This window comes from Macaca nemestrina, chromosome 9 (assembly GCF_043159975.1).
Source record: "Macaca nemestrina isolate mMacNem1 chromosome 9, mMacNem.hap1, whole genome shotgun sequence".
NCBI lineage: Eukaryota > Metazoa > Chordata > Mammalia > Primates > Cercopithecidae > Macaca > Macaca nemestrina.
This window is the reverse complement of record NC_092133.1, coordinates 5,630,992-5,655,901: the sequence shown is the minus strand read 5'-3', so window position 1 is coordinate 5,655,901 and position 24,910 is coordinate 5,630,992. Positions and strand designations below refer to the sequence as shown.

The 24,910-nt window shown below is 44.1% G+C and overlaps 1 protein-coding gene across 2 annotated transcripts in view; it reads right to left on the bottom strand.

Moving 5' to 3' along the window:
* Window positions 1-2,172: 2,172 nt before the first annotated feature.
* LOC105470588 (marker of proliferation Ki-67) overlaps window positions 2,173-24,910 on the bottom strand; it is a 29,177-nt gene continuing 6,439 nt past the window's right edge. The window contains exons 5-15 of one of the 2 annotated variants that reach the window (XM_071068922.1): window positions 24,268-24,334; window positions 21,432-21,477; window positions 19,870-20,946; window positions 18,362-18,537; window positions 17,048-17,360; window positions 16,839-16,957; window positions 16,558-16,729; window positions 13,671-13,826; window positions 5,885-12,720; window positions 4,264-4,698; window positions 2,173-2,288 (exon numbers count right to left, since the gene is read on the bottom strand). In XM_071068922.1, the coding sequence (XP_070925023.1) occupies window positions 2,223-2,288; window positions 4,264-4,698; window positions 5,885-12,720; window positions 13,671-13,826; window positions 16,558-16,729; window positions 16,839-16,957; window positions 17,048-17,360; window positions 18,362-18,537; window positions 19,870-20,946; window positions 21,432-21,477; window positions 24,268-24,334 (9,463 nt within the window). In that variant the 3' untranslated portion in view covers window positions 2,173-2,222. The remainder of the gene's footprint in view (window positions 2,289-4,263; window positions 4,699-5,884; window positions 12,721-13,670; window positions 13,827-16,557; window positions 16,730-16,838; window positions 16,958-17,047; window positions 17,361-18,361; window positions 18,538-19,869; window positions 20,947-21,431; window positions 21,478-24,267; window positions 24,335-24,910) is intronic. The other variant, XM_071068923.1, reaches the window with a different exon arrangement.

Here is a 24,910-nt window from a genome sequence, read left to right as displayed (position 1 = left end):
TGGATGCAATGATCCTGGTGGGGCCGGAGTGAAAGTTCCAGGCAGCGAAAACAGCAGGGAGTGTGTGCGGGCTGGGGATGCCTGCCAAAGGCAGGCAGGAGACAGTGGGTACAGTTGAGTAAGAAAGCTCAGGAGAGGCTGGGGGACCAGATCGCACAGGCCCTGGGAAGCGAAAAAGTAAAAACAGCTTCTATTTATTGGGAATGTCCTATCGCACGGAAATTCACTTGGAAACTGAAGCTCAGAGAAGTTACCATGCCATGGTGGGAAAGGGTGGGTATTTGTTCTCAAATGTAGTCAGCCCAGGGCAATGGGCAGCATTTGTCAGCGCCCCCCCTCCCCACCATACAAAGTGAAGGAGGGTTGTGTGGAAGTGGTGTTCATCTACTAAACACAGCGGTAGCCCTTGAATGAATGTTTCTAATCCGTCAACAGCCCCGGAAAATGAAAACCACTCTTAGCATGTTCTTGAAATACTAGACTTACCAGGGTGAGAAAAGGTGCTGGCCCACTTCAGCAAGACTCTAAAGGATTTTTCTACTAAACAAAATATTCCACTCCACAGGCATATGGCTAGATACAATTTTTCTCTATGTAGGGTTCATAATTACTACTAAGTCTGAAGTGTTAGAACAACTTGATCATAGCAACATTCCTACCAAAGGTTTTGAAGTTGGCCTACCTAGAAGGAAGCATTTATGCCTCACACCTTCCAAAGTGCCTCCACTAAGAGCCGCTCCTCCTTGAATACCCTCCCCTGTTCTGCCCTGGCGCAATCCCCGTACTCTTTGCAGCCCTGTGAAGCCCTTAGATGTCCCCTCCCTGCCCTTCTATTCCCTCCCTCAAGCAGAATGTCATTCTCCCTTATGATCATGGATGATGCTGTTATAACACTATCATGGCAGCCAATACAGCACAAGTCAGTACCACTGATTTCTGCATTCATTCAGCGAATATTCGTGTCACGTGGCTCCCCGCCAGACACTGGGGAGACAAGCGTGGAGATGGGGGTGCAATGACCACACAGGGCACTTGCTGGGGGACAGCTACCCTGTCTGGTGTGTTATCCTCACCTGCACCTGGCAAAGTGGGTGAATGGGGAGTCCAGACAGGTGACCTGGGGGATGGTGGGCTATTCTCTGATTTGGGGAACACAGAGAGGAGGGGGGACAAACTGGAAAGTAAATGGAGATGAACAACAGTTATGTCTACAGGCCTGAAGCTGGAGAAAGATGTCTGAGCTTCAAAGGAGATTTTGGAGGCAGCGGCTCACAAGGAAGCGATCCTGAAATCGTGGCTGAAGGGCTGAGTGCTCAGTCCTTCCAAGGACGATGATGCTTTTCAGAGTACTGGTGTCACTTCATATACCGGGTGGCATTGGGCTGTCAGAGTCAGAAAGAGAACAGGCAGGAGCAGAATCAGTAAACTTCTGAAGCTTTCAACGACAGGGAAGCTGGAGAAGATGAGGAGCCAGGTTGAGGTCATGATGCGCCACAGCCCGGGACCCTGAGATTCCACGGGCGAATGTCTCAGGTGAGAGCAGTCCTAGTTAGAAAAGTATTCCTGAGAGACAAAGGCAAGCCATGAGTCACTCCTTACAGAAACTCACTCTTGGTCCCTAAAGATGTGCTCACAAGTCATTCTCTAAAGCACTTTATTTTCAGAAAGGACACCAAAAATAGGACTGTCCTGTGCAGATGTCCAATTGCCTTAATGTGGGGAGCAAATGCCCTGGGCCTAGCCATTGGAGACAGATCTTAAAAGCTCCATTCATCGGTGCACTCACCCTCTCATTCATGTTTACCAAGTGCCTGCTCAGTGCTGGGACAGACAAGCATAGATGTTCCTGCCATCATGCCCTGGAGGACACAGGCAAACATTTAAACAATGACAGTGTGGCAAGGGTCACAGTTAAGGCTGCTGTAGGGTGGCTGTGGGTGATGATAGACCTCAAGGCTTCATTCCGCAAAGCTGAGAGCAAAGCATGGTCCAAACTCCTTCCCAAAGCCCCCAGTGTTCAACTGTTCTCAGTCCAGGAGCCCAGCAGTGCTCCCAGTGGAGTTTACGAGGCCGATTCAGACCCAGCAAATCTAAAGTTTTCTTCCCTTAAGCAGATTGACAGTCTTACTTACAGAATTCACTTGTAATTTATGACAAAAACTGTACTAGAACTTATCACAAAACTAACTTTATTATATTTTTCCCAGTTCGATTTTTTTTTGTTAAATATCTTCACTGTCCCGGTGACTTCTGGTTCTTATTTTCTTGACGTACACAATGTCCTCAGCCTGTGTGGGAAGGAAAAAAAAAAGATCTCTTAAGTAATTTAAACACCCATTTTTGTAATCGACCTCCTCTGCAAAATGTCAAAGGCTTACTAGGTATTATGCTGGTCCTTAGTTGTAGAAAATGAATGTTGAGGCTGGAAATAAGTTTTAAAATATATTCCATTAACGTTGTTTTTCTTGACTTGAACTGCTTTTATTATGCAGTTTACACTTAAATAATGTGATCTTTTCATACAAAAGTTCCTAATGCAATTTAAGCTAATACATAATAAAACAAAATTTCTTCATCAATGCACACATTTTCACAAACTAAAAAATGTCACTCAGAAAAAGTGAATCCAACCAGGACTAAGTCTTTTGGGTCTTCTAAACCAAGCAGCTCCCAAAGACAGAACTATCCCCAACTTGCACGCAGGGGACCTGCCTTGGCCTTCACTCTTGCAGTTCTCACCTCTTGGCTAAGGGGGAGGGACCATGGTGAAAAGCATGGCTATAAGCTTCTTACTGGAAAAAATCTGTTATATATGCATTTTCTAGGACTACCGACACCCACCAAAGAACTCAGCAATAGAGGAGCATGTATGTGTTGGACGTCTCCTGGGTGCTTGTGTGTGAGAAGAGGCTGGAACGCGCCTGGCAGAACACACCGGGCCTGGCTCAGTCTTGGGCCTGGTTGCTCTGTGTTTAGGAATCACCCTAGTTAAAAGATTTGCTTTCACCCTTCTTTTGTTTCATTCTGATGAAGCAGCACCTTCCAGACTGTGAATTTGGTGAGCGCCTAGAGCCTGTGTTTTATTGTAAGATGGACGGGTGAACGTGCTCACCCACATCAGCTGTTGCATCCCTGGTGTCCCTGTGGTCTCTAGGACTTTGTCTGGCACTGTCAGATGTCTTCTGCTTCCAGCCTGCCCCAGAAGTAGTCTCTGACTTAGGACACCTGTGTGGGCATCAGTGTCCTTGTTGAGCCTCCCCTCTTCCCTCTCTGGAACAGTCTATGGGCATCTCCCCACTAGGACTTCCTGCCCACCATCCAGACACACAAGCCCTCCGCCTCCACTGGCTGCCTGGCTATGCAGCAGGTATTGGGGAATCTTTCCTCTTCTTGGCAGTTGAAGCTTCCTAATTTGTGCTGAAGGTCTGTCTGGACAGCTGTACTTGCCAGAATTCTGTATCTGAAGAGGTTATTGCTACATCAGTTTCGTTTGCTGAACTCACAATATGGTAGTTTTAGGTCCAAATTTTGTGTGTGCTAAGAATTACATTTATACCACTCACAAACAGGGAGCAATTCAACCTATTTTTATTTTAGCTAAATCAAGTATTCCCCAGAAGAACACTAATGGAATCTAATCATTCTTATCGATTTGTCCACATGCTTGTAATTATGTGTGGCTAAACTTGATGTGATTTCAGTAGCACTTAAAGCTCATTAGCTTAGATAGTCTCTGGCTAGAGGAGGGTTGGAGGGCAGAAGCACTCCCCACTGATCAGGAATTCTCACATAGTCAGCGTGTGTCTCAGGGCCACCCCAACCTCTGTTCCTTCTACCTTTCCAAAGAATTCCTTGGACATTTTTCTGTTTCAATAGTTTGTTTTTTTTTTGGGGGGGGAAAGAACTTTTCTGTTTCAATAGGTGTTTTTGAACTACAGAAAGGCTGAAGACAGCTACCTGCAATTGTATCATGAGGCACATCATAAGCAGTCAATTAGCCACTAGACAAATTCCTTTTCTTTCTGAAGAAAGTCTTCATAATGTGAATTTGCTATTTGAAGTGGAATCCCCAAAGCAGACACAACAAAATATAACTAAAATGACAAAACGTATGTCTTAGGATAATGCTCCTTCCATGAATGTAACTGGGAGCTGGCAGAGGGCTGTTGAAAATAATGCTTTTTGTTTGCCTTTGCAACCTTGGGCAAAAAAATAGATCAAAACACTGTCTCTTCTAAAAACGGAAAACAGTAAATAGCTTACCTTCTTTGGATTTTCTGCACACCTCTTGACACTCCGCGTTACTCTCTGCACAGATTCACTCTCCAAAGTGCTTGCTGCAGACTGGCTTTTCGTCTTTCTTGATCTCAAACACATGGAGTCTGAATTTCCTGCTTCTCCTTTCCCTTCCTGATTCTGCATGAGAACCCCTGCGCTCTTCTGCCCTCCACTCTCCTCTGCCACCTTAGGCTGGGAGCTCTTATTCGGTCTCACAGACCTCAAGCACCTTTTGTTTTCACTGACTTTGCCTCTAGGTATGGGTTTCCAGGCTCCGTCATCTGGATTCTGAATGTCCATCTCTGGGGAGGTCTTCATTTCATTTCTGTTTATTTCTATTCTTTCTGCTAATACCAGGACCTCAGTTATTTGCTGTTCTACATCAGTCTTATTTTGGCGTCTGGAGCGCAGGGATATTCCCTAAAGAAATGAGAAGACATCCACAGAATTCCAATAATTAGTAAAACAAATTCAAAATTCAACAGGGAGAACAATCAACAATAGTAAACTAAAAGGAGAAATCATTTGAAAATTACACACTGATGAATTTTCTAAGAAACCTGTCATCTAAGATAGTCAAGGTAATGCCTTGGTACTTTGTTCCTATGGAGAAATGACTGTCTCTGCTGACAAATTACAAATAAGGCATTCAGGATAAATTTCAATAACAATGCCTAAAAAGACATATATCAACTCTAATTTTTACAGTTTATAGAAAGAAGCTCCATTATTCATTCATTTACAGAGAGTAAATGAACTCCTATTCCTTTAACCATCACTGCTAAGGCAGAATAGGAAATTACCATTTCTGGAGTTTCCCCAAACTTCTCCGGATGCAGTAGGAACCTCTCTAACAATCCAGACAGTTTCCCCCTTCTCAAGAATACACACTCCCTATCGATATTGTTCTGATAGTTAAAATAGTGACATAGATATTATTTTTAACCCAGTCCTGGTCTTGGTGACAGTATCTAGAACATAGAACTGAACCACCCACCTATCCTCTGATCAATTTTTCAAACATATGAAGATGAACATTACTCATTTGGCTCTTGAGAAACTCTTCTAAGTTTGCATTAATCATTTTATCATTTTTGACTCGTTCTTTTCCCTAATTAGTCTGTTCCCTCTATAGGTCCCAAGAAGATTCTTTACCATGGCCTGCAGTTGTTCACTGTGTTAAATGAAACCCATTTGGGAAATGATAACCACTTATTTTTTTTTTGAGACAGAGTCTCGCTTAGTCGCCCAGGCTGGAGTGCAGTGGCGCGATCTCGGCTCACTGCAAGCTCCGCCTCCCGGGTTCACGCCATTCTCCTGCCTCAGCCTCCCGAGTAGCTGGGACTACAGGCGCCCGCCGCCTCGCCCGGCTAATTTTTTGCATTTTTAGTAGAGACGGGGTTTCACAGTGTTAGCCAGGATGGTCTCGATCTCCTGACCTTGTGATCTGCCCGCCTCGGCCTCCCAAAGTGCTGGGATTACAGGCGTGAGCCACCGCGCCCGGCCATGATAACCACTTATAATGTCAGGTTACATGCAAAGTATAACACAGAAACTGACAACTATCCAAGATGATATTGGGTGATGCTGTAATACTTCCTCTCACCTTATTTTCAGGGACCGAGTCTTGTAATTTGTGTTCCTCTTTGTTGGTTTTCATGTTGTTGCTGTTCAGCTCTACCACAGGTTCAATTCTTTTTGCAGAAGTCCTCAAACTTCTCTTCATGATGACCATGGGTTCCGGTGATTTGCCTCTCGCCCTGGGAGCAACCCTCTGCTTCTTGCTGGCTGGCAGCTCCTCCGTGATCTCCTCCGGCGCAGGCATGCAGCGCAGCCTCTTGGTTCCTGTGGCGCTTCCATCTTTGCCACCTCCGCTCTTGAAGGGCAGTGGGGGCAGGGAAGTGTTGCTTTTGCTCTGTGATTTTACAGGGTCTGTGGTACTTACCAGGTCTGCCACGGGTTCTACTTTAGGGGCCCGAAGAACTCTTCTGGATGTTTTTAGAGGTTTTCCACTGTCAGGTGTTTTCTTTGGAGCGCTTGTAAAGCTATCAGCAGCACCATTTGCCAGTTCCTCAGTGTGGCCTGGTGTTGGAGAGAGCTCTGGGAAGCTGGCCAGATCTTCTAGGGGTTGGGCCTTTTCCTTAGGTGCTCTTGGCCGTCTCCTGCTGCCAATTACATCTTCTGCGTCCAGCTTCCGCTTTACAGGTTGCTTAAATGCTTTCATGCCTTTGTCCTCGCCTACCGGCTCTTTGTCGGTGTGCGCGCTCTCCCCTGATGTTTGTGTGAGACTGCCGACTGCTAACAGCTCCTCCTTCACTGCTACTTTCTGGGCACGTGTCCTGGGCCGTCTCTTTGAACTTGTTGCAGTGTCTACTAGTTCTGGTGATGATTTGCAGGGTATTTTAGTGGTTTTGTCATCAGTCATTGATTCTTCAGTGTGACCCGGTGCTGGGTCTTTGAAGTCAGCCAGGTCCTCTAGGGCTTGGGCATTTTCCCTGGGTGCTCTTGGCCGTCTCCTGCTGCCAGTTACACTTGCTGCTGGAGCCAGTGTCTGTTTTGCAGATTCCTTCACTGCTTTGATGCCTTTATCTTCACCTACTGGTTCTTTATCTGCGTCCGTGGTTCCCCCTGATGTTTGTGTGAACTTAACTGCTGAAGGCTCTTCTTTTACTTGTACCTTCTGCACACGTGTCCTGAGATGCCTCCTTGTGCTTGCTGTGGTGTCTACTACTTCTACTGGGGGAGATTTGCAGGGTATTTTAGTGGCTTTGCCAGCAGTCAGTGGTTCCTGAGTGTGACCTGATGGTTCAGAGAGCTCTTTGAAGCCGGCCGGGTCTTCTAGGGGTTGGGCCTTTTCCTTAGGTGCTCTTGGCCTTCTCCTGCTGGGTTCCTCTTCTACTGGGTTCGGTTTCTTCTTTGCATGTTGTTTAAATACTTTGATGCCTTCATCACCACTTGCTAATTCTTTGTGTGTGTGTGTGCTTTGCCCTGATGTTTGTGTGAGCCTCTCAAGTGCTGAGAGCTCCTCTTTCACTTCTTTCCTGAGACGTGTCTTGGGGTATCTCTTTGTGCTCGTGGCAGTGTCTGCTGGTTCTGCTGGGGGAGATTTGCAGGGCATTGTTGTGTTTTTGTCAACAGTCATTGACTGTTCAGTGTGACCTGGTGCTGGGAAGAGCTCTCTGAAGCCAGTCAGGTCTTCTAGAGCACTGGCCTTTTCCTTACGAGTTCTCAGCTGCCTCTTGCTACCAGTTACATTTGCTGCTGGGTCCAGGATCTGCTTTGGAGACTCCTTAAATGCTTTGATGCTCTTACTATCTCCTGTTGGCTCTGTGTGTGTTTGCGTAGTCTTCCCTGACGTCCGTGTGAGCTTGTTCACCGCTAGGGGCTCTTCTTTCATGTCCACTTTCACCAGGGATATCTTGAGCCTTTGCTTGGAGCTTCTTGAGGTTTTGAATGACTCTGGCTGTGGAGATTTGCATGATACTTCTGTCATTTTGTCATCAGTCATTGATTCCTCAGTGTGACCTGGTGTTTGGAAGAGCTCTTTGAAGCCAGCCAGGTCCTCTAGAGCCTCAGCCTTTTCCTTAGGAGTTTGTGGCCGTCTCTTGCTGCCAGGTAAATTTCCCGGCAGGTCCAGATTCTGCACTAGAATTTCCATAAATGTGTTATTTTTCTCATCACTTACTGCTGGTTTGGGTGTGTCCATGGCTTTGCCTGCTGACGGCGTTAGTTTCCTGAGTGCTAAAAATTCTTCCTCTACGTCTGCTTTCCTGAGACTTCTTTTGGGCTGTTGCTTTGTGCTTGCTGGGATGTCTGCTGGGTCTGGTTGTGGAGATTTGCAGGGCATTTTGGTAGTTTTCTCATCAGTCGTGGGCTTGTCAGTGCCTGGTGTCTGGAAGAGCTCTTTGAAGCCAGTCAGATCCTCCAGAGGCTGGGCCTTTTCCTTAGGAGTTTGTGGCCGTCTCTTGCTGCGAGGTAAATTTCCTGGCAGGTCCAATTTCTGCACTGGAGTTCCCAGAAATGCTTTCATGTCTTTCTCATCGCCTCCTGATGGTTTGGGCGTGTGCATGGCTTTCCCTACTGACGGTGTTAGCTTCCTGAGTGCTAAGAATTCTTCCTCTACATCTGCTTTCCTGAGACTTCTCTTGGACTGTGGCTTGAAGATTGTTGGTGTGTCCACTGGGTCTGGTTGTGGAGATCTGCAGGCTATTTTGGTAGTTTTCTCATGAGTCGTGGGCTTGTCAGTGCATATTGGTGTCTGAAAGAGCTCTTTCAAGCCAGCCAGGTCTTCTAGGGGTTGGGCTTTTCTCTTAGGAGTTCTCAGCTGCTTCTTGCTACCAGTTACACTTGCTGCTGGGTCCAGTCTCTGTTTTGCAGTTTCCTTAAACGCTTTGATGCTTTTATCCTCACCTCCTGGTACTTTGTCTGTGTGTGTGGTCTGTGTGAGCTTCTTCAGGGCTGAGAGCTCTTTCTCTACATCCCTTTTCCCCAAAGGCGTTTTGGGCCGCCTTCTTGTGCTTGTTGGGGTGTCCACTGATTCTGGTGGTGGAGATTTGCAGGCTATTTTGGTAGTTTTGTCATCAGTCGTTGATTCCTCAGTGGGACCTGGTGTCTGGAAGAGCTCTTTGAAGCCGGCCAGGTCTTCTAGTGATCGCGCCTCTTCCTTAGGTGTTCTTGGCCACCTCTTCATCCCAGTTCCATAGTTTGCTGGGTCCAGCATCTGCTTTGCAGATTCCTTAAACACTTTGATGCTCTTTCCATCTCCTGCTGTCTCTCTGTGTGTCTGTGTGGTCTTCCCCGACGTCTGTGTGAGTTTGCTGACTGGTAGGACCTCTTCTTTCACGCCTACTTTCCCCAAGGATGTCTTGAGTCGTCGCTTGGAGCTTGTTGGGGTTTTGACTGGGTCTGGTTGTGGAGAATTGCAGTATACTTCTGTGATTTTGTCGTCAGTCATTGATTTCTCAGTGTGACTTGGTGTCTGGAAGAGCTCTTTGAAGCCAGCCAGGTCTTCTAGAGCCTTGGCCTTTTCTTTAGTAGTCTGTGGCCATCTCTTGCTGCCAGGTAAATTTCCTGGCAGGTCCAGTTTCTGCACTGGAGTCCCCACAAATGTGTTGATGACTTTCTCTTCACCTACTGCTGGTTTAGGCGTGTGCATGGCTTTGCCTGCTGATGGTGTTAGTTCCCTGAATGCTAAAAATTCTTCCTCTACATCTGCTTTCTTGAGGCTTCTCTTGGGCCGTTGTTTTGTGCTTGTTGGGGTGTCCACTGGGTCCGGTTGTGGAGATTTGCAGAGTATTTTGGTAGTTTTCGCATCAGTCGTGGGGTTATCAGTGCATGGTGTCTGGAAAAGCTCTCTGAACCCAGTCAGGTCTTCTAGAGTCTGAGCCTTTTCCTTAGGAGTTTGTAGCCGTCTCTTGCTGCCAGGTAAATTTTCTGGCGGGTCTAGTTTCTGCACTGGAGTTCCCGTAAATGTGTTGATGTCTTTCTCTTCACCTCCTGCTGGTTTGGGTGTGTGCATGGCTTTGTCTGCTGATGGTGTTCGTTTCCTAAATGCTAAAAATTCTTCTTCAACATCTGCTTTCCTGAGACTTCTCTTGGGCTGTGGCTTGGAGCTTGTTGGGGTGTCCACCGGGTCTGGTTGTGAAGATCTGTAGGATATTTTGGTAGTTTTTTCGTTAGTCATTGATTCCTTAGTGTGACCAGATGTCTGGAAGAGCTCTTTGAAGCCGGCCAGGTCTTCACGGACTTCAGACTTTCCCTTAGGCGTTCTCGGTTGCCTCTTGCTGCCAGTTAGACTTGCTGCTGAATCTAAGATCTGCTTTGGAGACTCCATAAATGCTTTGATGCTCTTACCATCTCCTGTTGGCTCTGTGTGTGTGTGTGTAGTCTCCCCTGATGTCTGTGTGAGCTCGCCAACTGCTCGGAGCTCTTCTTTCACGCCCACTTTCCCCAGGGATGTCTTCAGCCGTCCCTTGGAGCTTGCTGGGGTTTTGTCTGGGTCTGGTTGTGAAGATTTGCAGGCTACTTTGGCAGTTTTATCATTAGTCATTGATTCCTCAGTGTGACTTGGTGTCTGGAAGAGCTCTTTAAAGCCAGACAGGTCTTCTAGAGCCTGGGCCTTTTCCTTGGGAGTTTGTAGCCGTCTCTTGCTGCCAGTTAAGTTCTCTGGGAGGTCCAGTTTCTGCACTGGAGTTCCCACAAATGCATTGATATTTTTCTCATCACTTACTGCTGGTTTGGGTATGTGCATGGCTTTGCCTGCTGATGGCGTTCGTTTCTTGAGTGCTAAGAATTCTTCTTCTACATCCACTTTCCTGAGACTTCTCTTGGACTGTGGCTTGGAGCTTGTTGGTGTGTCCACTGGGTCTGGTTGTGGAGATCTGCAGGCTATTTTGGTAGTTTTCTCATGAGTCGTGGGCTTGTCAGTGCATATTGGTGTCTGGAAGAGCTCTTTCAAGCCAGCCAGGTCTTCTAGGGGTTGGGCTTTTCTCTTAGGAGTTCTCGGCTGCCTCTTGCTACCAGTTACACTTGCTGCTGGGTCCAGTCTCTGTTTTGCAGTTTCCTTAAACGCTTTGATGCTTTTATCCTCTCCTTCTGGTACTTTGTCTGTGTGTGTGGTCTGTGTGAGCTTCTTCAGAGCTGAGAGCTCTTTCTGTACATCCCTTTTCCCCAAAGGTGTCTTGGGCTGCCTTCTTGTGCTTGTTGGGGTGTCTGCTAATTCTGGTGGAGAAGATTTGCAGGGCATTTTAGTAGTTTTGCCAGCAGCCACTGCTTCCTCAGTATGACCAGGTGTCTGGAAGAGCTCTTTAAAGCCAGTCAGGTCTTCCAGAGCCTGGGCCTTTTCCTTAGGAGTATGTGGCCATCTCTTGTTGCCAGTTAAGTTCTCTGTCAGGTCCAGTTTCTGCACTGGAGTTCCCACAAATGTGTTGATGCCTTTCTCTTCACCTACTGCTGGTTTAGGTATGTGCATGGCTTTGCCGGCTGCCGGTGTTAGTTTCCTGAATGCTAAGAATTCTCCCTCTACATCTGCTTTCCTGAGACTTCTCTTGGGCCGTTGCTTTGTGCTTGTTGGGGTGTCCACTGGGTCTGGCTGTGGAGATTTGCAGGATATTTTAGTGGTTTTGCCGGCAGCCACTAATTCCTCAGTAAGAACAGGAGTCTGGAATAGTTCTTTAAAGCCAGCCAGGTCTTCTAGAGCCTGGGCCTTTCCCTTGGGAGTTTGCAGCTGTCTCTTGCTGCCAGGTAAAGTTCCTGGCAGGTCCAGTTTCTGCACTGGAGTTCCCATAAAAGCTTTAATATCTTTCTCATCACCTCCTGTTGGTTTGGGTGTGTGCATGGTTTTCCCTGCTGATGGTGTTAGTTTCCTGAGTGCTAAGAATTCTTCCTCTACATCTGCTTTCCTGAGACCTCTCTTAGGCCGTTGCCTTGTGCTTGTTGGAGTGTCCACTGATTCTGGTGGTGGAGATTTGCAGGCTATTTTGTTAGTTTTCTCTTTAGTCATTGATTCCTCAGTGGGACCTGGTGTCTGGAAGAGCTCTTTGAAGCTGGCCAGGTCTTCTAGTGATCGCGCCTCTTCCTTAGGCGTTCTTGGCCACTTCTTCATTCCAGTTACACAGGCTGCTGGGTCCAGGATCTGCTTTGGAGACTCCTTAAACATTCTGATGTTCTTGCCATCTTCTGCTGGCTCTCTGTGTGTGTGCGTGGTTTCCTCTGACGTCCGTGTGAGCTTGCCGACTGCTAAGAGCTCTTCTTTCACACCCACTTTCCCCAGGGATGCCTTCAGCTGTTGTTTTATGTGTGTTGGGGTGTTTATTCGTTCTGGTTGTAATGACTGGCAGGGCATTTTAGTGATTTTGCCCTTCTCACTCTTTGGTGCCTTGGCATGATCTTGGGTTTGGAGGAGATCCTGGCCACATGTCGTGTCTTTCGTGTGTTCTGTATCAGGCAAGCTCTTGAGGTCTGTCAGATCAGACGTTGGTTCACATTTCGGACCCCAAGTTCTTCTTGATCTCTTCACTGCTTTCGTCTTTTCATCATTTTCTTTTAATTCAATATTTTCCTTATATGTCTCAAAAGGTCTTTCTATTTCCTTCATCTCTCCTTCTCTCCTTTGTTGTAGTAGTGTTGCCTTCTGACATCTTTTTAGGATGCGCTCAACAATGTCTGTATTTGTTTCTTCACTCTTACTTTCTATAGGTAGCTTCTGTATACTTCTGAACTCCATAGACCTTCTTAACTTGTTTACGATGGATACTGTTTTTGAAGGCTCTGTCTCAGTATCTGAAGTTTTCGTCTCCACGGAAGTTATTTTGTAGGTGTTCCTGGGAGTTTTTGCTATGTTTCCATTTTCTCTAATAGACTGCCGTCTTAAGGGAGGGCTTGCAGAGCATTTATCAGATGGCTGTTTTGCTGAATTCTGTGCACTGAAGAACGCATTTCCTCCTGAAATAAAAACATATACAATAAATACATTCTATTAGTGTCTCATGTCAATCGAGTATTATAGCCTCATAAAATATAGTAAAAAAATAAATATTCAGCTTCGTATTCACTTAACAACGAGGCTACTTATGTGTCTATAAATCTGTTTTATTAGAGCCATGCACAATTAAGAATAATATTATTTGGTGCTGTAGTGGGGTCATCATTAAGCAAGTTGGATGCTGAAATGATTATAGAAGGTAAAAATATTGCTTAAGAAGGATCCTCCAAAGGTTGCCATGCCCTGTGTCATTGACGTAAATATAGGCATTTTTTCCTTCAAACATCAGAAACAAACAGCTGTTTCTTGCCTTAAATCACCAATAAAATAACATGGATTATCCTTGTGTGGTTAGGGTCCATATTACACAGGAAATATTTACCTACCACAAACATCTTCAGGGTAGCAAGCTGTTCCCTCTATGACAGGAACACAGTGACCAGTGCCAAATGAGAGATTAGACAGATTCTCATCTCCCATCTCACACTCATCCCGGGCCTGCTCCCACCTAGAAGGTTAGCAGGAATAATTGTACAGTATACAAACTGTTATCTTTTGTTTTGTAATTGGCAATAATTTTGAATTTGAGTAATTTATATGTAAATATGGTGAGACACCATTATACTTTTTTGCTATGTCTCCCTGGTTACTTATAATAAAGAAGCAAAAAGTGTACACAGGTCATTTACACACATTAACGGAGTCTTTCTTTCTATGTAAGTCAATGAATGCCAATGTTAGTTCAACTGCTGATTGAAATCTCCCTTTCAATTACAACAGAGAAGACGGACATGGTATTTTCTGCCAGGAACATTTCTTTTAGAGAAGTAATATCATACTGCTTCTAAAAACATAATACTGTATGTTCCTATCCCAAAACATCACAGTGGTAGGAAACAAGGAAACCGACCAAAACTCTCTGAGGTGGGCAGCAGAGGTTCTTCTCCTGAATTAGTTGCTTGAACTTGTTTTCCAAGCAAATTCTCTGAATTTGAAATAGCGACATGACATGTGCTTGTCAACTGTGGTTGCTCCTTCACTGGGGTCTTGAACATTTCAGCTATTCCTGTTACATGAAGACATATGAAAAGTGATTGACATATTGCTAACATGCAAACAACCATCCCAGTCCTCACATGTAACATGCAAATGGTGGGAAATAACAGCAGATTCCTCCCTTGAATTCCTGGTACATAGGCCTCATAAAAAGGGTGATTCCATCAATAATGTACTCATTTTGTAAAAAAGAAAGCAAAGAGAAGATATGTTATGCTCTTTGCTTTGCTTTTCTTGGAAAGGAAACAAATGAAGTTAGTTGACCTCTGTGGTCCTTCTAACTAGACCCCACACCTGAGCTCTGGAGCACGGAAGCTGGTGATAGGCTCCTGAGACCCACGGGCCTCCCTGCTGGGATCTAGAGGCCAAATGCCTTCATGCTTCTCAAAGTCTTGGGTGCTCAGTTCTAGGTTTAAAATACAAATAACATGTGCCCACATTTTAGACAATGACAAAGAGCTGCCCATTTTTAGTACTGTCAAGTAATAATATATATTTTTTAAAATTTTATATCATTATCATTCCATTTGGAATGATAGGAGGCCTCAGCCTCCCAAAGTGCTGGGATTATAGACGTGAGCCACCGTGCCGGCCATCCCCACTTTAAATTACACAAGTCAGGCTACAATTTACTGAGAGTGGGAATCGAGTGGAAACATTTCTTCAACAATCAATTGTTTACGGGAATCTTCTCATAGGGCTTTAAGAAAGTTAAGCCACCTAGGAAGTAAATCCTGAAGAAGCAAAATATTGCTCAATAACAACTGGTCCACACCTGGGATAAACTACTAGTGTAGCTGCAGGTAACATTTTAACACCAAAAAAAAGTAGTACTGATATAATCTCAGGAAAAAAATAATAACAAAGCAATTTATATAGAAGTTCAACTCTGCAAAACTCTTATCATCTCATGTCCTCCTTACTTGTATCATTCTGGCCTCACTGGATGCAAGTGCTATTTCAACCTGGCAGTCATACGCAAAATGTTCAGGGGAAGCCTGTTCTGAAAACTCCCTTCCAAACCAGTCCATTCACAAAAATCTCCCCTTCTACATAAAATGTCTAGGATTTAGTCTTCAGCAGATGCTAATGTTTTGTAATGAAATTCACTCATACTAACAGGTGAGAACTGCTTGACTCTAGGAAACCATCTTAAAAGAAAGAACGGGCCAGGCGTGATGGCTCACGCCTATAATCCCAGCACTTTGGGAGGCTGAGGTGAGCAGATTAACGAGGTCAGGAGATACAGACCAGCCTGGCCAACATGGTGAAACCCTATCTCTACTAAAAATACAAAAATCAGCTGGGTGTGGTGGCACACACCTGTAGTCCCAGCTACTTGGGAGGCTGAGGCAGGAGAATTGCTTGAACCTGGGAGTTGGAGGCTGCAGTGAGCTGAGATTGTGCCACTGCACTCCAGTCTGGTGACTGAGAGAGACACTGTCTCAAAAAAAAAAAAAAAAAGAAAAACAAAGAACGCTGGGATGCTGGGGACAATCCACTGTCCCACACACTGAGTATTTAGCATTTTGTTTTTCCTAGAAAGTATTTTTGAGGGTTTGTTTTTAACATTTTGTAACACACATATTAGAACATTCATACATGTTCATAATTTACAAGAATACTCATATATACATATCTATATTTTTTGTTTTGGTCTTGTATTTTTGTCTTCTTGGTTTTTTAAAAAAGATTAATGAACTGATCCGAATATGACTCATCAGAGGGTATGTTGCATCCATTACGGAGGAGTACAACTCTTACAACTCAATCTGCTAGAAAACAAAAATAAGGTTCCCCCTGTTCAATTCAACTCTCACCACCCTTCCAAATAGTACACGGTAAAAACTACTGGACAAATTATACAACACAAAACCTACAATCGCTCTCCTGCCACCATCCCCACTTTATTTTATTTTTTAATTTTTTGAGACGGAGTTTCGCTCCTGTTGCCCAGGCTGGAGTACAATGTCGCAATCTCGGCTCACCACAACCTCTGTCTCCTGGGTTCAAGTGATTCTCCTGCCTCAGCCTCCCGAGTAGCTGGGACTACAGACATGCACTACCACACCCAGCTAATTTTGTATTTTTAGTAGAGACGGGGTTTCACCATGTTGGCCAGGATGGTCTCAAACTCCGGACCTCAGGTGATCCGCCCACCTCGGCCTCCCAAAGTGCTGGAATTACACGCGTGAGCCACCGTGCTGGCCATTCCCACTTTAAATTACACAAGTCAAGCCACAATTTACCCAGAGTGGGAATCGAGTGGAAACATTTCTTCAACAATCAATTGTTTATGGGAATCTTCTCATAGGGCTTTCTTTCAAGAAAGTTAAGCTACCTAGAAAGTAAATCCTGAAGAAGCAGAATATTGCTCAAAAACAACTGGTCCACACCTGGGATAAACTATTAGTGTAGCTGCAGGTATAACAAGTTAACTCTCTTCACTGCAAAGCACCTTCCAGCTTTCTATGTATACGCTGCTCTCCAGGGTAAAGATATGCATTTGACATTTCCACACCTATTTCACGCAGGACACGTGATCCCAAAAATTAGTAGAGACTTGTCCTTACAAGCCAAACCAGCTTTGTCTTCCCTGAACACTAAGACCCCAGAAAGGTGACTCAGTCGTTTTTTATAATCCCTTTCACAGCAGATGAACATAGTTAGCAAAACAAACATTAACACAGTAAAAAACAGTAGAGTCAAAAGATTTATAAGATCTAAGGCTATGTTTTTACCTGAAAGATCTTCCTTGAAGTCCATTTTTTGGTTGGAAACGAAGTTGTTGAGCATTCTGTAGGGTCGAGCAGGCACATGTACTTTTTCAGTATGAGCCTTCCCTATTATTATGGTACAAGGAGAGTTTGCATGGCCTGTACTAAATTGACTGTGAACTTCGCCCACAGGCTTCTGTGGAAAATAGGAAGGAGGTAAACAGGACATTAAAGCATGAATCCACACTGAATGCAAGCTTCCATGACACCCGGATGTGTAAAGCAGCATACAGTGAGGCCCCTACCTTCGGAGTAGCAGGTCTTCTTTGCCTTTTGTTCATTGACCTTTGAGGACCATGTTTTATGAGTTTAGTTTGTGTTTGTTTTGCACCAAGTTTTACTACATCTGCCCATGATTTTGCAACTGTCAAAGGAAAAAGATGACGAAACTTTTCAAAAACTAGCATTCATGAAACAATTCACCTTAATATACGTGTTCTAACGCAAGACTAACCAATTAGATTGGCTTCCGAAGCACCACTTCTTCTTTTGGAACATATCATCTGTAAAATATCATGTTGACTTCGGCTGATAGATGCTCTCTTTGAAGGCAGGTTGCCGCTCTTTCTCCCTCCTCTCTTAGGAACCTCTGTCTGAGATTTGCTGCTGGAAGCAGGGGCTGCTTTGCAGGACCTGCGGCGTTGATCATTGGCAACTGGAGTTTTCCTAGGACTAGGAGCTGGAGGGCTTCTAACCAAGCTTTGTGCCTTCACTTCCACACTGATTTCTGAAGTTGACTCTTGTTTTCCTGATGGTTGAGGCTGTTCCTGACAAGACAAAATTGTTGACAAGAAGCTTTAACAAGGATGTAACATCTCTGGAATGACTGATAAAAACCTATTCAATTAAGAATTTCAGCTGTTTAAATCTTGAAGCATCAAATGCTTAAGCCACTGTCTTTCAAGACTATGGTAGAGGTGTGACTGTCTCAGTCATTGAAGGAAAAACAGGAAACAGAAGCAAGCAAAGTCTGAAGTGAGGTCATTTCAGGTAGAAAGGTGGAATGAACGTCCTGATCAGTGAAAGACAAGCAGGATCTGATCTCAGTCCCAGTAAATACCGGCCGTGGGCACCCAGGGCCCGGCAGCCCACATGGAAGGAGGGCCGCTTGCCCCTGGGAGCCAGTGTAAAATGGAAAGGGAGCCAGGCATCACTTTCCACTCCTGTTGGGAAGAGAAGAAAAGACAGCCCAGGCCCCATTATGAAGGTTATGAGCTATAGGGCCATGAGTTCCCAGGGGTGTAAAACCCAGGAAGGACAACACAGCAAAGGAAGAGGTAAGCAAATATTCTCAAAGCTGATGGTGTAAAAGCTAGGTGTGCCATTGATGATTTTCCTTTACACCAGGTAAATGCCTTAACTATAGCCTTGTAACTCTAAAAGAAAGTAAAACAATCCTTGTGGGTCAATGTGGTAATGTATCCAGAATCTTTGTAATTGGTTGTTCTGACGGTGCCTGCAGGTGATTACACAGTGCTGTAAGCATGAGTGTCTGGGAACTTCTGCATGAAAAGGACAACATCAAGGACTCCCCCGACTTGGTCACATCAGCACCATGGTCAGGGACGCAGGGGCTCCTTTGCTGGCACCCGTATCAATGAGCTTTCATTTCGTCTTTTTAAAAACTTGTTTCTTCAAATAAATAAATAAGTAAATAAATAAATAAAGGTCTTCATCATAATTCCACTTGTGTCAGTATTTGGAAAGGAATATGTACCCGACGTGTGAGCCACTGGATGTGAATGGGAATGCTAATTGTTCAACTCACCTTGATGATTTTCTTCAGGACAGGTGGAGTGTGCGTTACCACAGACTTTCTTTTGGTTGGGGTTTCTCCCCTTTTGAGAGGCGTATTAGGAGGCAAGTTTTCATCAAACAATTCAGGTCTTAGGTGCCCACCAAAGGACACACGCCTTCTTTTCAAAGGTATTCCCTCACTCTCATCTAAAGTAATGAATACAAACGTGAAAAGAGCAATGAAAAAACACACTGAGACTAGTGATTTACTTCACATTAGTATTAAACACGAACCAAGTGAAAAGCCATCGAAACACCACCCACAGCACGCCTCCATTCTTGCAGTCCTGGCGAAGCTAAGCTACTAAGGGTTCCTAAAGGATTGCGGAAGTGGCCACTAAGACGTCAAGTTCCCACTGGACAGTACAGAGCCTTTCCTTAAAATGCTGAAACATTATGCACGGACATAGAAAGGAGGAGTGTGCAGCAGTAGTTTTCACCTTGGAGTAGGGGGACGACAGCCGGAGAGAACTCTCTAAAGACATGCACTTGGACCTCACCCTGACCTACCCAGTGACCGGAATGCATGAGCTGTAAAAACTCCTCCAGGTGGTTCTGAGCTCAGTCCCGGCCACACATTTTCCTGAGCCACCAGTTAATGTAAATCCCTTGCCTAAGTGATGCTTTCCCACGAGGAGGCTTGGTGGAACACTGAGACTGATGTTACAGGCCTTATTTTATCGATAGCCTCATGCCCCACTGCTACGGGCCACCTGCAGAAACAGAGCCTGGAGTACGAATACCGCGTCTATGGCCCAGACAACTTTTCTTCTAATAGCCAATCCCTAGGAGTGTAGGAAGCTCCCAAGGAGCTAGCATATCTGCTGTGAAGGTCCTATCTCTGCCACTGCCTGGGTGGCCTTGGGTTGTCCGTTTCCTCATTTGTGACACAGATCTAAAAAGACAACCTAGCCATGGGCACTGCTACTGCACCAAGGATCAAGCGTTCATGTCTGCCAAGCACGTGGAAATCTGCCTGGCATATAGACTCATGGGTACAGTCCAGTGTTTACAGCAAATTGTTTGTAGGACACTCTGAAACCAGAGTATCAACACCTGAGAACTACCACTATGTTCAATGATTTCCAGTGATTTATTCCACACGACCAAACTCATATGATACAGTTGATTGTAGTTCAGAACTCCATGTGAAAAGCAATTATGATTATTCTCTTTTCTATTTTGTGATAGATGGAGGAGAATCAAATATTTTTGGGGCCACCCTATCTCCTTCAATAACCCCTGCTTCATGCTTCCCTGACAACCTCCATCTCCTCTGTCATTTCTTGTTATAATTACCTAGGCCTTCAGCATTCATCTGTCAGCGAAAACAGCGTGCGTGTCTGTCTTCTCCCTGTGCCTTACGCGCTTACATTCTCTTCCACAAAGCTAATCACTACTGAATGAAGGAAGATCTCATAGCTACATAGAAGTTGTTCATCTTTTAGAAAAAACAAATTTACAATTAAATAAACTTACTAATGGCATCACCAAAGTTGCTGATATCAACTGAACTAAGACCAGGTAACCCAGAGCACATCTTTCCAGCGGTAGTGTCCAATTTCTCAGGCTTGTTGAGGGAATCCTTTTGGATCTTCCTTTCAACCTGAGTGAGCCACAGAGTTAAAAATGGCTCATTGTGAATTTCAGTTTCTGTAGGCGGAACTTCCACATCTGTAGGAATACTTCCTCTGGTTTTGGAAGAGAGATTTTCTGGCTTAGCGGCAGAGTCAGCTGTGTCTTCAACTTTAGCTGGTGTTTGATTTCTAGTTGAAAGCTTCCTGGGCGTGAGAGTTTTATCACCAGCCTTGAAGCCTTCCCTTTTACCCAGATGCACAGATTCTCTTCTCCCAGCAGTATACAGGTCTTTGTTCTTATGTTTTTGTGGAGAATTTTGTTGCTGTGAATATTGTACAGGGGTCTTCATTTTAGCTGGTTCACAGAGAGGAAAGCTGGCGCCCACAGCCTTGCTGGGACTCTGAACAGACTCCACGTCTCTTCTCTTCCCCTTGTTCTGGTCAAGCTCTCGTTCAGGTGAAGCAGGCTCTGCCATAGCGTGGTCGCTTCCACCAGATTTCGGTCTTGACTTACATGAGACCAATAGTTGGGTCTCCCCCTGTAAACCACCAGCACTTTCTTTTTCTGTTGTGTAATCAGTTTGTAATCCGGATTTTCTACAACACTGTAGAACATTTTCTTTTTGTGATTTTACATCCAACTCTTTCTTCATTGACTCATAAAGCTTCCTAAAGGGAGATTCATTTTTTTTGCTATTGTCAAGACATTGCGTAGTGGGAACAGACTTCAGTTCGCCGTAATGGCTCACTAATTTTACCCTGGAAATTTCTTTAAAATCCCCGGAAATGGGATCAGCTGCATTTCTGACATTATATCCAGCATGTTCTGAGGAACGAACATTAGGTGTTCCCTGAGCAACACTGTCTTTTGAGTCATCTGCGGTGTCTTCTTTGACATTCTTGTTATGTACCTGAGGACTTTCTGAAACTTTTCCTTCAGTGATTTTTGAATAGGCCTTGGAATCTTGAGCTTTCTCATCTTGGCAATGAATTATGAAATAAGAAACAGAAGTTCAACATTTTCTCAATGATTAACATTTGTGGAATTCAATATTTTAATTGTTTCATGTTGTCTTAAAGCTAGCTTTTACTTGGCCTATAAATTATTTAATGCCTAAAACTTGCAAGTCTTATGATACTAGAATTATGATTCAAATAAATAAATCACATTAGCTCCAATAACCAGTATGAAATATCACATGCTATCTAACTATTGAGAACTGAGTTGACAGCTGAACAGGCAATTTTCTCATATCTAGAGTCTCTCTTAAGCACAGCACACCATCAGCCGCCAAGGGCAAACAGTTAGGCATCTGTCTGTTGTTGACATGTTAAATGACACCTTCTCCACTTCTTACAGGCTAGACATTTAGCACTTGCACTCTTGCTGCCCCTTCTTTGCCAATACGCTTCGCAAAGACCTGATCTTCCAGGATTCTGGAACAAAACCCAACCACTACTCACCAGGGTCAGGAGAGAAGCTAGATCTTGAGACACGATGTGCTGGCTCCTGTAAGTTGGGAAAATAAGAGCAGTTATTTGCAGGCCTTTCTAAATACTGACAGTCACAACAGTGAAAATATTATTGATTGTTTTCTGGCTGGGCGCGATGATTCATGCCTGTAATCCCAGCACTTTGGGAGGCCAAGGTGGGTGGATCACTTGAGGTCAGGAGTCTGAGAACAGCCTGGCCAATATGGTGAAACCTCATCTTTACTAAAAATACAAAAAATTAGCTGGATGTGGTGACGGGTGCCTGTAGTCCCAGCTACTCAGGTGGCCAAGGCAGGAGAAGTGCTGGAACCCAGGAGGCGGAGGTTGCAGTGAGCAGAGATTGCACCACTGCACTCTAGCCTGGGCAACAGGGCGAGATTTCGTCTCAAAAAAAAATAACAATAAAAACAACAAAAAATTGTTTTCTTTACCAAACCACTCCTATGACTTTTAAAGACTGAGAAATGAGCTCAAGTCAATTGGGAGCCAGTGGTCAGGATAAAAGTACTTCTTAGCTGACTCGCTAAAAAATAGTGAGTGATTAATAGGAAACAAACTCGAGGCTTAAAATTACTAAAATCAAACCTTGGTGCGTTGTTATAACTTCCTTTAAAGTTATTTCCCAATATCCTATTGCGGAAGAACCAAAGTCAATATTAAACATCACCTACACTGAAGATCTGTAACCCCCCATGAGCTCAGAACTACTGACGGCTTCATCAGTTTTCTCAGAAATGGACCATAGGACCTGTGGATGAACTGAGGCTCCACTTGGCATGTGGGCCCTCTTGGCTGGTGGATACTTAGGGTGGATCTGAGAGCCTGGATTCACCCTAAGTAAATTCATGGCACAGGCACACATGGTACATTCACAGGTTCTGCAACCTCACAGCCTGGGAGCAGGTGCAGCGCCCCTACCTGGCTCCCCAGAGACAGCACCCTAACTTTCCTTCATATGGAATTGTTTCTGGAACGGTGGAAGAACTAAAGAATAACACATATATAAAACTTTTATAAAAGTCTGATGTCCCAAAGGAAGAAAAGCTTATCATCTGGATTATTAAGAAAATATCTAAAAAATATTACCAAAGGCAAGGAATCTAACTTCCTTAATCAATTTCAAGTTTCCTGATACATAACACCTTGCTTCTAAAACTATGTGAGGGATTTTTTTTTTATTTCCAATCTGAAGTGGAACAAGAATCTTATGACTAAACGATATAAATGAACTATTAATAAAATTATGAATATGTAAAGTATATAATCTCACTTTTGTTGGATGATTATATTCAATAGCCAAAAAATTGCTGTCGAATTGCTGTCATCTTTCCTACATACTCCATTTCAGTACTTACTGTACCACAGACCACTAACAGAACAAACAGTTCCTAGACTGTTGAGGGGCACATACCTAACCCATAGTTCAACTGGCTTTTTGGTTTATTTACTCCCATAGACTAGCAAGTTGCCTGGCGGCTGCAGCGTGGGAAGCCTCAGAAACTGGCTTCCAGCACAGAAACTGATGACCACCAGGCTCAACATTAAGGCTGTTCCTCTAGGGAAGAAGCAGTACTTTAAATGGCAGAAATGGGCTGGACATGGTGGCTCAAGACTGTAATCCCAACACTTTGGGAGGCCCAGGTGGGTGGATCACAAGGTCAGGAGTTCGAGACCAGCCTGGCAAATATGGTAAAACCCCGTCTCCACTAAAAATACAAAAATTAGCCAGGTGTGGTGGTGTGTACCTGTAGTCCCAGCAACTCGGGAGGCTGAGGCAGGAGAATCGCTTGAACCCAGGAGGCAGAGGTTCCAAGATCACACCACTGCGCTCCAGCCTGGGTGACAGAGTGAGACTCCATCTCAAAAAAAAAAAAAAAAAAAAAGGCAGAAATGTTGAAATTCAAGAGTACCTATTGCTAATTTCAGGTGCACCTAAGATAACTCTCCTAAGCCAAGATATTCCAAGGAGCTCATCTGAAACTAGCTTTAGGAGCACTCTAAAATGTAGAAAAAATATGAACTCTCAGGGCTTATCCTAAGCCTAAATCCCACTAAATTTCCAAGCACATGCCAACAATTGTGTTTTAATAAGCTGTACAACTAAAATGCCTCTTCCACACTGATATACTCAAACTATCTAAATTTCCAAGCATGTGCTGACAATTATGTTTTCATAAGCTGTACAATTTGAATACCTGTTCCACACTGATATACTCAAACTATCTAAATTTCCAAGCATGTGCTGACAATTATGTTTTCATAAGCTGTACAATTTGAATACCTGTTCCACACTGATATACTCAAACTATAGGATTCTTTCACATGACAAAGCACAGGATCCCTCTTCTTGTTTCATGGATCGTCTATCAAAATAGAGAAGCATCTTTGGCACTCACGATTTTCATAATGTGATTATTTCAGACACATAAAGATGGATGAGTACAATGACTGGGAGACAAAATGAGCCACCAGATAATGCAATTCCCAAATGCTACCTCTATGTGTTGGGGTTATCCTAATCACGGGCTTGCAAAAGGTTCATAACATACTCTAGAGTAGACTTTTTGGCCAAAAGTGTAAAACCAACTTAGTACCCTGATTTTGAACAACAAAGAGGAAATATTGTTTTAGATGATTTTAATATGTCTAAGCTCAACTTGTTTTAATACTTTAGTTACATTTTCCTACTATAACCAGTAACCACCCTCTTTGTAACTGATTTCAAGTAAGAAATCATCAAAGCATACATAAATGATTTCATATCATCAAAAAGAATCAGAGCCCAAACTTGGATATTTCCCATCACCTGTTCACGTATTTTTCTTGGGAATTCAGTTGACTTCCTTCCATTCTGAAAACTTTCATTTTCATACCTGCAGTGCATAGAATGACAGACACAGATCCTGATTAAAAATTTATACCCTGGGGAGGAAGTCTCCATATCCACTTAATGTCCAAGGATCAAGGAACAAACTTTGCGTTTGGTTCAAGATATCACCTTATATGAAGAAATAAATTTAGAGTTAGAAAAGTGCTCTTACACTAAAAACTAGGATTAGTTGCATCAAGTTTGTTTTGAAACACCACTGTCAGAGGTTGGGGACCCAGATTAACCTCTGATCACTGACGACTAGCCCAGGTATGATTTGACAATATTCCCAAGCATCTTCTATGACAGAAGCTAATGCACATGAGAGCAAAGTCAAGTTTCTTCTAGTTTAAGTCCATGGAAATCATCTGATGGCTTGGAAGGCCAGCCAGGAAGCCTGTAGGTAACTGAATCTTTCTCACGTTGTGAAGTCATATACTTTAGGGTAAATAAAAAGCTACGCTGACACTACAGGGTAACTACAAAGCTGTATGTTAGAACACTATGATCACTTCAGTTTCCCACATACTCAGTCTGTATCTGAACAAGACAGGTACGTCTTAGGAAGATCACATTTAGC